At 37.3% G+C, this 12500-nt stretch overlaps 1 protein-coding gene across 1 annotated transcript in view; it reads right to left on the bottom strand.

The window, feature by feature from the left end:
- The window catches only part of GMPR (guanosine monophosphate reductase), a 78384-nt gene that overhangs the window by 11096 nt on the left and 54788 nt on the right, over nt 1-12500 (bottom strand). Inside the window, exon 7 of the mRNA XM_074272286.1 lies at nt 135-177. Within this exon, the coding sequence (XP_074128387.1) occupies nt 135-177 (43 nt within the window). The remainder of the gene's footprint in view (nt 1-134; nt 178-12500) is intronic.

Below are 12500 nucleotides of genomic sequence, written 5' to 3'. Positions count from 1 at the left end.
GTCATGCCCCATCTGCACTGGGCTCTCTCTAAGTGAGCTCCTGTGCTCTTGTTCCCCCTTCACCCAGACCTGTCCCTCCCTTAGCCCCCCTCTTCCCAATGATGCAGCTGGTGAAGGTTTGTTCCCGGGCTTACCAAATGCTTTGGCGACATCTCCTGGACAAGTACAGCCTCCGTCCTTAAGAAAAGAAAAAGCCAGTCAGCCAGAACCAGGCAGGAGAGACAGCCCCCTGGTGCCCTCTGGGATTGGTGCAACTGTGGGGGAATTTGTGCGGGACACATATACAAGTAGCCCCAGAGCCTAGGTCACATTCAGCTAAAGAAGGGAGGAGTAAGGGGAGGAGGAGAGGGACAGGGAGGAGAAGGAGAGACAGACAGACAGAGAGACAGAGAGGGAGAAAGAAAGAGAGAAACAGAGGGACGGAGAGGGAGAGAAAGACAAAGACAGAGATGGGCAGGGAGACAGAGACAGAGAGAGTGAGAGAGAGAAAAAGAGACAGAGAGGGGGGAGGGAGGGAAGGAGAGAGGGAGGAAGAGAGAAGAGCAGAGGAGAAGGAAGGGGAGGAGAGAAAGAAAGAGGCAGAAGGGGAGGAGAGATGGGGAGAGGGGAAAAGAGATGATGGAGAGAAAGAAAAATCAAGAGGAGAGAGATAGAAGAAGGAGGAGACAAATGAGAGGAAAGAAAAGGAAGAGGGAGACAGATATGTGGTAGGGGAAGTGAGAAATTTATTTTTAGATAAGATATTGACAATAAATATAATAGAAAAGGCACCTAAGTTATCTCATTTATAAAATGAGAGGTTAAAGATGACCTTTATGCTTTTCTTTCACCTCTACAACCAAAAAGATTCTAGAGCATTTATGCCCCCCCTGCTTAATTTACTTTCAATTTTCCTAAAATATAACATCCATGCTAAAGCACATCACTTTTATTTATTCCAACAACCAAATTTAAAGTCCCTATTATTTGAAAACACTGTGTTAGATATGAGGGATAAGATGCCAAACATAACTCAGACCTATGCTTGGTTAGCTTACAGAAGAATGGGAGAAAGTCCAAATGCACAATTATTAAAAAAGATCAATTAATACCTGGAGCTACTACACTGGAAGAATGGGGGGATATGGCTGGAAGAGGGAGAAATCAAATCAGTCCCCAGGATTTCTTTTCCCATTACCCTGGCAGGGGTCTGCCTCATTTGCTCAAGGACTTCTGACTCCTCTGCCCCTGGGGAGCAGCACGTCTCACTTCTGTCTATGGCCTCTCTGAGTTTATTTTGGTTTTCATTCTAGCAAACCCCATTTTATACAGCCAGAGCCAGTCATCATTCCAAGCTTCTTCATTGTGTATGCACAGTGCACCCAGGAGGTGGGGAAAGTATACTATTGGGTTGGAAATAGTTTCTGACCTCATCCTACATGAGTGGCTTACATAATCCATTGCCAGGCACTGCTATTTCTGCTTGAGTCTTCCTCTCCCCGGGTCATTCGTGTTCATGTTTATAAAACAGGACCAACACTTTTAAGCTTCTGATTTAATTGTTAGTCTTTCCCTCCCTGCTTGAAGTGTGCTCACAACTGGATGGTAGATGGGATGATGGAAAATTAATTTACAGGAAGGGGAAAGAATATTGGGTTATTTCCTGTATTAAAAAAATCTCCCACTTCACACAGATGCTATCATGCTTATATAATTTATACCATCCCTCTAAATACAACTCAAAAATCATTTGGGGTGACGTAGATCATCCAACCCACTTGCACATCACTGCATCTCCTACATAGCCCACTTCTAACACTTCAAAGTGGTTTCATATTTAGGAAGACAGTAAAATGTTTTCTCTGTGAACACTGAGCAAATATGAGTCTACAATGATGATGAGGAATTGAATTTAAACATATAACTTACTCTACTTCTAAGATGGGATAGAGGAGAGACAGAACAAGGTCCTGGGATGATGGGAAAGGATAGTTTTGTTTTTGTTTTTGTTTTCCCCCAATCAACATGAAAAAATAGCCACTATTTCATGAATGTGTTAATGTTTAAAAGCACTTTCCTCACAACAACCCTGTGAAGCAGTTAGTTTAAGAACAAACAGATACCACTATTTCACAGAAAGGAAGAATGAGACTCAGAGACATTCAGTGACTTGGTCACATATCTATTAAGGGTTAGGGTTAGCTTGAACACAAGCCTCATGACTCCAAGTTCAGCAATCCTTCCAAAATGACCAAGAGGATGGCTAACTTCATACCTTAATGCCATTTGCTCAGATATGTCTAGGTGTCCATCAGGACTATGCTTAGAAGTTAAAAGATGGGCAATTAGGTGGCACAGTGGATAGAGCACTGGCTCTGGGGGAGTCAGGAAGACCTGAATTCAAATCTGACCTCAGACTAGTTATTTGGCTCTAGGAAAGTCACTTAACCCCAATGGAAGGAAGGAAGGAAGGGAGGGAGGGAGGGAGGGAGGAAGGAAGGAAGGAAGGAAGGAAGGAAGGAAGGAAAGAAGGAAGGGAGGGAGGGAGGGAGGGAGGAAGAGGAAGGAGAGAAGAAATGGAGGAAGGGACAGAGGAAGGGAGAGTAAAGGAGGAGAGAGGGAGGAAGTAAAAGGAGAGAGGGAGGAAGAGGAGGGAGAGAAGGAAATCTAAATTACAGGATGGAAAAAACATGGTTCAGCAGCTCATGTGATTAAAAAAAAAAAAACTACTTAGGAAAATCAGTATCTGCCAGCAATGGACACCAAATGCCAAAGAATCTAATGTGAAGGTAGTCTCCATTACAAGAAGCCTAGTGTCATACAGTACTGCTGAGCTCTGCCCTGAAGTGCCACACCTGTTCTAGGTGCCACATCTTAGGAAGAACTTTGACAAACCGGAACACTTTGAAAGTAAGGCAACTAGAACTAAGGGAAGAGTAGTAACTATAACACAGGAAGATAGTTTAATGGAACTAGGATTGTTCAGCCTAAAGATGAGAAGACTTAGAGGGCACATGAGAGCTGTTTTCAAATATTTAAAGGGATGTCATGCAAGATGGATTGGACTAGTTCTTCTTGGCGCCAGAAGATAGAGCAGGGACCAATGAATAAATGTTACATGGAAGTCAATTTCAGCTCAATATAAGGAAAGAAATTCCCACCACTTGGAACTGTCTAAAAATAGGAGCAATTTCATGAAATAGTACCGAGGGCTCCCTTATCTCAAGTATTCAAGCAAAGACTGGCTATGGCCAGCAAACTGGGGTACTGTAGAAGGGTCACATATAGCAAGAGGAGATGACTTATAAAATCTTTTCTGACTCAAAAATGTTATGATCCTAGGACTGCCAACAAGGAATTAGGACAATGTCAGAAGCCTAAGTTGCCATTCAACTTCCAAGCTATTGTTCAGCTATATCCAATTCTTTGTGACCCTATTTGGGGTTTACTTGGCAAAGATACTAGAATAGTTTGCCATTTCCTTCTCCAGATCATTTCACAGATAAAGATATGAGGCAAACAGGATTAAGTGACTTGCCTAGGGTCATCCAGCTAGTAAGTATCTGAAGCCAAATTTGAACTCAGAAAGATGACTCTTCCTGATTCTAGACCCAGTACTCTATCCACTGTATTACATAGCTGTATTATTAGCTTTCACAAGTGTTCTACTCTTATGGCTAATAGGGATAGGAGCATGCTATCTTTGACTATTCTGGGATAGCTTTCTGGGTGTCCATTTCTAGGTAACACTACATGTTATTGTAAGAATACTAACTCAAATAAAAGAAGTCTTGAGCCCTGAGAAATATCTATAAATAGTGCTATATCTGCTACATGGTGTAGAGCAGGGTTTTTTGGACTTTTTCCATTCATGACCCCTTTTTGCATGAAAAATATTTTTGTCTCTGTGTTTACAGGCATATATAATAAGTATACAAATCAAACATTTAAGGATAACTTATAATTTCACAACCACATTCAGTTATGAGAGCCCATATGGAGTCGCAAATCACAAGTTAAGAAACTGGAGAAAATAGTGCTCTGGATTTGAAGTTATAGTAGACCTGAATTCAAATACTGCCTCAGATAATGGAAACCCTGTAAAAGCTGTGAAAGTTTAACTCTGAAGCACAGAGCAAATTACTTAACCTATGTCAGTTTTAGCTTCTTCATCTGTAAAATGAGGATAATAACCGTACTTATCAGCCAGGGGTGGCCCTCTCTGCCTACATCACATTGCCTCATACTGAGAATGAGATGGACATAGAGGTCCAGGTTCAGTCAGTATTTGTCCAGGATGCCTTGGGTCCAAGTTCTATCTCTGATACATGCTGCCTGCCTGCGTGAACTTCAGGATATTACTTGCAAAAATTATAATGAAGTCCTTAGAAATAGTTAGCTGGCACATTATATGGAAATCAGAAAAACTTGAGTTCAAACCCAGCTTTACATGCTCACTAATTGTACAAGGCTGAGCAAGTCACTTAACTACTATTTGCCTCAGTTTTTCCATATGTAAAATGAGAATAAAAATAACACCTACCTCCTAGGGTTGTTGTAAAGATCAAATGAGACAATATTTGTAAAGAACAGTGCCTGACACACAGTAGGCACTTAATAAATTTATGTTTCCTTTTTCCCTATAAGCTGTAGTTATTGACCAAAAGTGATAGAGGAGACTTACTCAACAAAAAGTAATCCACACCAATGACATCATAAATCTGGACCAAAATTAAATATAATTAAATACGTATGTACATACATATAATATGTAATATATAATGAATACACAATATAATATGCATATATAGAGATATATGATACATATGCATATGTATATCAGATAATCTTTTTACACAAATACATATCTAATTATAACCATCCATATAGTTCTGTTCATATGGTGCTTCTGCTTACTTTAGGTCAACTCCAACTCCCCAGGGAATCATTTGAATAGTTTCCCTATAGCATTCTTTAAAATCAATTTTTTCCAGTAGTTCTTAATTCTACTATTTAAAGAATGAAAATTTTAAAGTTTATTATAAGGTTGTTTTGTTGTGTATTTTTTTTTGGGGGGGGATATTGCTGAAAGGCAAAAAAGCAGGGAGAATATCATTCAGGATCTCATAACAAACACATATCTGTATATGTTTACAGATCAAAGGAGTCTAATTTTCATGTTCTGCCTTTAGCAAATAACCCCCCCCCACACACACACACACAAAACTACATATGCAAAATAAGGCAGACTTCATATAAATTAACAACTTATACTACTTTATAACAGCTTTTCAAAAAAGAGTGAAACAATGGAAACAAAAATCATTTGATTTCTGGCAGAATTCTAGAATATATAGCCCCTTTTTCAAAAGTATTTTTCTACCCGATGCTTGAAATTCCATCATTAAAGAACCATGCTACTTTAGTTTCAAATACAAGTATCCCTAGTAGGGGTGATACATTGAATCAATAACAAATTAGAGCAGGAATTTTTAGCCTTTTTTGTATTATGGATCCTTCGGGTCATCTAGTGAAGTGTATGGACCCCTACTCAGAATAATATTTTAAAATTCATAAAACAAAATACATAGGATTACAAAGGAAACCAATTAAATTGAAATAATTATCAATTTTTTAAAAATTTTCATAGACCTCAGGTTAAGTGCCTTTGACTTAAAACACACACTTATCAAATTCTTTCATTCCTAAAAGGAAGACTTAGCTGAGACTTGGTATATATGAAAATCAATTAAAAGGATACTCAAAGAGGAAGTAGGTAAGGGTCAGTAAGAACAAAATGGGCCTACTTAAATTTTGCCTGGGGCTGACTGTAACTACAATTACAAGTAGTTACAAGTAGTAACATTTCTCAAGGGATTTGTGAGTAAATCTTAAAGGTCATACTGTCTAATATTACTGTTTTAACTGCTAACATTTATGGATACATTATCCATTTGTGACACAGGCCTTAATATCTATTAGTATGGGACTATCTCCTCATTGATAGAGAGATGTGGTACAGAAGGAAGAGCAGCAAAGTAAAAGTGAGAAAAAATAATCAGGCTCTTTATTCTTTTGGGGTTCTTCTGGCCTCCAACATTAAAAGGAAAGACATGGGGAATATCAACCTCTCTTCAGGACCATGAAAGAAGAAAGTCTTTGGGAAGAAGCTTACATAAGAGGAGCTGGCAGATTCCATCCACAGCTTACTACTCTAGAGACTTTGGGGAATTTACCTTTGGATAAAATCTGGGATTCTCTCATTTGAGATGAATTACATCATTCTTAATGGGAGAATTCTTTAAATCTATATCTGGTAAAAACATAAATTTAAACATCCACATACAGTAAGTGTCATATAAATGCTTATTGTGTTCCGCTGTATTGGTTCAACCTATTTCCATTTTGATTCATCCTTCTATTCCAATATTATTATTAAAAATCTACTTTCTGCTATTCTTACCTTTTTTTTCTTCCACCTCAGATTGCTCTGGGAATTAGCATTGACAATACTATTCTTACAGGACCAGGACACTCCTGTATACAAAAGGATTCAGCTTCTATATTCTAAATGTCATTTTAATTTCTAAATTGGTCATTATAAATATGGGCTTGCACTCTTGGATTAGTGAGAGTTCACTGTATCAAATGGACTGTTGCAAGACTTACCACACTGTACTATTGTCATCTTCCCCTTTGAGTATCCTTTTAATTGATTTTCATATATACCAAATCTCTCAGCCTTCCCTTTTCCCAGTCTAGTTATCTAATGAATTATTGCTCTGAAGTCTTCCTTTTACAATTTCTGGGAAGAACACATCAATCCATTTGCTGTCTCCATTCACCATCCAGTGATTGCCCAGATCAAAACTCCCCTCTGACCATGATTTCCCTTTATATGTGCTCTCCCTCCACTAAAGTGTAAGCTCTTTTAAATCAGTCAGTCAGTTAGTCAACAAGCATTAATTAAATTTTTACTGTGTGTTAGACACTGTGCTAAGCACTCAGGATGCAAAGCAAAGCAAAGCAAAAGAATCTTTGATTTGCAGGATCTCACATTCTAATATAGGAAAGCTAGGTGATGCAGTGGATAGAATACCAGGCTTGAACTCAGGAAGACTCTTCCTGTTTTCTCATCTGTAAAAATGTGCTGAAGAAGGAAATGGCAAAGTATCCAATATCTTTATCAAGAAAACTTTAAACAGGATCACAAATTTCACAAAGACTCAAACACAACTGAACAACAAAAACAAAATATTATAATGGGGGGGGCAGAGAATCAGCATATAAATAATTAGGTGTTTATAAGATATACTGAGTTCTTAAAAGACAGAAATTAAAAAGATCAGGGAATATCTCCCTTTTTCTATAATTACTCCCAGCAGGTAAGTACTCTGCCTGACATAAACTGAGAGCTTATAAATGTTTTATTACCCCTACTTTTTTTTCTAATAAATTCTACTTCTGATCATTGTTATTATTTGTGTATATCTCTTCTTTCCTATTTATTGTTCTTTTTGTACCTCCACCCTAGAACACTGAAGGCCAGGGGTTCTCAAACTATGCCAGTGGGCCGTTTTTGCGGCCCGCCAGGTTATGGCAAATGGGCTGAGGGGTGGAGACAGAGTGTGCGTTTTTGTTTTTACTACAGTCCAGCCCTCCCACAGTCTGAGGGACTGTGAACTGGCCCCCTATTTAAAAAGCTTGGGGACCACTGCTGTAGGCACAATCTAAAGGCTTATTTATTGATTTATCTGATCCACTACAGCAATATTTAGGTAATATTTCTTTCTGCTCTTCATCAGCATTATTTCTCTTTGCATCTTCATGATTTAGTTTATTTATGCCTATCCCTCCCATGCTTACCTGATTCACAGAATTTTAGCCCATGAAATCAGACTTATCTTTTCTCTAAACTTTTTGAAATCTGCTGGATTTCATTTCAAACTTGGAGCATATTTCTTCCCATCTTTAAAATGGACTAGTCTCTTCTCTCCCAAGACCTGCAAAATTTCTTTTGCCAACAATAAATCCCTTCTTGGTAGGTGAAAATCTCATCCAAAATAGAATTTCTGCTTGATCATTTTCCATCTTTTGAAGGCAAGTCGGGAAATGTTGAGCTGCTCTGATTTTGGCAGAGAAGGCTAAAGTACATTTGGGATCATGGAAGTCTCCCACCATTATTACTTTATCCTACTTCTCTGCCAGGCTTTTGATCTATGTCCCTAACACCTCATTGATTTCCTGTTTCTTTTTAGGTCTTGTTTCTGTCTAATGTCCAATGGCATTATCACTTCTATTCCTGACTTCATTGACATTTAGCCAACTGTTCCTTTATACTTTCCTCCTCTGTTTTCTAAATTTCCTCACATCCATCTATCACCTTTAAATACAATCCTATTCTAATTTCTCCAACCCAATTCTTTTTTACCTTCTTGTTCACCTTTTTTTGGAGGGGGGAGGTTCTACAAGCTTTGTGTATTTATATATAAATGACTAAAGCCATGGATTTTACTACTCTCTTTGTTTTGTGAGCATCTAAATATCTCTAATATTATTCTTCCTATACTTGGTCCATATACATCAATGGGATTGTTTCTAAGTTTTTCTTTTCCTCTAAAAGTCCCTTTGATTCAATTTACAAGACACCAGACAAGCATAATGTTATTAGACCTTGTTAGGTTACTACATATCTGCCTATTGACCTGACATTTCTATATTTTAAGCTATGGTTCAATAGATCAAATTCCTCTCTTTATAACCTGCCTTTTTCTTTTGAAAGCCTGTAATATTATACAAAGTGCTTTAAGGTTTGCTCTTGTGTAATCATTTTCTAACTCTGTGATCCCCTTGGGGTTTTCTTGGTAAGAAAGCTATTTGTCATTTCCTTTCCAGCTCATTTTACACCTGAGAAACTGAAGCAAACAGGGTGAAGTGACTTGCCCAGAAACACAGCTAGTAAATGTCTTAGGAAAGATCTGAACTCAGATCTGTATTCCAAGTCTGTACTCGCTCTACTGTGTCACCAAGTTATTTCTAAGTCTTTAGGTAATCTCTCACCCAAATGCACAGCAAAATATTGTTGACAAGAATCATCCAGCTTGCAATTGAATACTGCCAGTGAGAAGAAATATACTATATTATGGGGCAACTAATTCCAAAAATAACAATAAATTTACAAAATACTAATTATTACTTATTAATTATTCATTATTATTTATTATTAATCATTATTATTGTCATTATTAATTAAAGAAGGTGGCATGGAAAAACATTGGGAAAAACAGTTGCTTGGGGATCAGGGGATCTCAGTACAAATCCCATCTCTCCTTCTTGTGCAATCTTAAGAAAGCTATATCACCTTCCCCAGCCTTAGTTTCTTCATCCATCCTTGGAGGGGATTGGACTAGATGGCTTCTGACATCCCTTCCAGATCACAACCTATGATTTTATGATGCTCCCGGTCAACAGAAATGACTCTGGGTTTCTGAAGGCCAGACAAGCTTCAAAGACTGACACAAATTATAGAAGATCTTACCAACATGAGAGGGTTCAAAGGATAGTCCTGGCAACAGAACAGTCTTCTGTTAAAGACCAATCTAAATAAATATTAATAGAGAGGTTTAGGCAGCTTAGGTAGTGCAATAAAGTTCCAGGCCTGGAGTAAGGAAAATTCATCTTCTAAGTTCAAATCTAGATGTAAACACTTAATAGCTATATGACACTGGGCAAGTCTCTTTGCTTAACTCTTTACTTCAATTCCAACATCCGTAAAATGTTCTGGAGAAGGAAATGGCAAACCACCCCATTATCTTTGCCAGGAAAGCCACAAATGGGGTCATGAAAAGTAGGACACAACTGAAAAATGACTGAGTTACAAGAAGAGGCTTATTTTCAGTAGTTTGGTTATATAGTGACAAGGTTTTGGTTCATGTTAATCCATGAAAGAAAGAAAAAAATGCAAAATACTCTCTATTCCTGAGTGGTCCCCTTTCACTGGCTATAATGAAAGCTATGTAGGGAAAATGGGTATAGAATATTAAGAATCACATGATTTTTAAATCATCAATATCAATCATCACTTAATAGTTGCTATTCTAAATATGAGATATTCCCAATGAAGAGTGAGTTGAAAATACTTCAAATGTGGTCTGACCATATAGCAAGGTACAACAGTATTATTATTTTCCGTGATCTTCCCAGAATGCTACATTTCTATTAATTCAATCAACCTTTATATTGGTTCAGTTTTTTTAAACCTAAATGTAACATTTTACATTATTTGCTTTTATCTCATAGTTTAGGTTCAGGATTAATAATTTTTTTGAAATGAAGTTCATTCATTTCCTTCATCTATCATCATGATATAACTTATTCCTCTAAGTTTTTGGGGTCATCTTCAGACTGATAATTAGGCTTCCTATATCTTTATTGATTGAAAAAATATTGAAGAAGGCAGGACCAAAAGTAAAACTTAATAACAGCTTGATCAAAACACAATTAATAACGTTGGTCTGCTGTAGTAAAAATAAATGCATCATGAAAACCAAATAATATTTCTGCTACAGAAAAAATGCATCATGAACACTATTTTTAAAAATTAATAAAACTACTATTCCCATGTAAATGGTTACATAAGACATGGTTGTTTTTGTCACTCACATTGCAGAGCTGGTATTGGGGGAAATGTAAAAAATATCTTGAAGAGTTTTAGGAGAGGAATGATTATTTTTTTAAAAAGAAGGAGCATAACAAGATGAAAAAATGTAGAAATGGGAATCAGAAAAATCTGGGTCTTTTTCAGCTCAGCCACCATCTGACAATATAAAAATGACTTCACTTTTTTGGGCCTCAGTTTCTTCATTTTTAAAATGAGAGATATGTACATTATTTTGAAAGTATTTTCCAGCTTCTAATCTCTTTTCCTTTGGTATCTCTTAACCAAGGGTGTGTGAATTTGCTTTTTAAATACTTTTTAACAGTGAACTTGCTTTTAAATACTTTTTAACAGTATATCAATACAATTGTTTCTTTCTGCAGTCCTATGGGTCTTTTTATTTTATACATTTAGAAATATGATTCTGAGATGGGTTCACATACTTCACCAGTTTGCCCAAGAGGTCCAAGGCACAAAAAAGATGATAACTCCTGCTCTAGTAAATGATATAGGAGAGACGGGGAATTCTCCATCTCTTTTATATTTGCTGGACTTACCCTGAATTTTTCAGGTCTGTGCTTTACTGGAAAACACTCCTGCTTTTTTAAGTATGGAAGAAAAGTTCTAATAAACAGAAACACTATCCCAAGCATAGCCCCCTGGGCCCAACTGACTCCTTGCTGTGGTTTGCTTCTTCACTTTAATAGAACAGATGTGCTTTTTCAGCAACTAAAGTGTAAAATGAGACAGCTGGCAATTGAACAAAAAGGCAGTAACCAAAAAGTCTGATGGGTTTCCAGTGGATTCAGAATTATTGGCAACAGAAATGTAATTGTGAAACAACATTAGAAAGTGGTTGTGGAGTGATGATCCTTTTGAACCTCAGCTAGTTCAACTAGTTAGCTCAGTGCTAATCAAGCCAAGGCTATGGGCTCCTTTCCTCTGCAGGCCAGTTAGCATCACTTTGTTCTGTGGCCACAGCTGTCTCACAAATGTGTATTTGGTAATAAGAGGGAGCCATGTGAGGAAACATGGCTGAGTCCATAAAATCCATTACCAGTGCTGGGAAAAATCCAAAATATACATTCTGCATGGTTGGAGGCAAGAAGGAGGATCCCAGCATGCTAGTCATCTAACAATTATGTGCCAGACACTGTGCTAAATCTTTGGGATACAACAATAAGCAAAAAAGAGTCTCTCGTCTCAATCAACCCTTTTAATGGAGAAGCCTTAGATCTCTCACGTATCTCTGACAGGGTGAAGTACATAACTGGCCTCCAGTTCATTGTCTGCTGAGATGTAAAAGCATATTCTCCAGTGAAGAACAGAAAGACCACTGTGAGGTTGTAATCACAATAGCATTACACATACAGAGTAGAAATTCAATAAACCCTGATTAATTGAATGATTAGTTATTGAAAAACTCTAAAGAAAGCTCTTTTTGTGAAGAGACATGGAGATCTGCTATTGGTTTTATACTATTTATTTTTTTATAAAGAGGGAGGGGGCTAACATAAAAGATCATATTTATCAAAGTATAAAGAACACAAAGCTAATGTGGCTTAGTTAGCACCATGACAACAGAATGGGATGGTGAGCTAAAAATTCAACAAGGATAAATGCAAAGTTTGACATTTAGGTACAAACAACAAATTCCACAAGTACAGGAAAAAGATTTGGCTTGGCAGACACCCATGTGAAAATGATATTCAGGATTTAGCTGATCACACTCTTAATATAAGCCAGCAGTATAATACTACCACTGAAAAAGGAAACAGTTTAAGGGTGTATTGGTAGAGATATATGATACTAATCAGCAGGGAACTATAAATTAGTACACTCTGTACAGATCGGATCACACCTG

The sequence above is a fragment of the Sminthopsis crassicaudata genome, chromosome 1 (genome assembly GCF_048593235.1).
Source record: "Sminthopsis crassicaudata isolate SCR6 chromosome 1, ASM4859323v1, whole genome shotgun sequence".
In the NCBI taxonomy this organism is placed as follows: Eukaryota; Metazoa; Chordata; class Mammalia; order Dasyuromorphia; family Dasyuridae; genus Sminthopsis; species Sminthopsis crassicaudata.
This window is presented reverse-complemented; position numbering and strand designations above follow the sequence as displayed.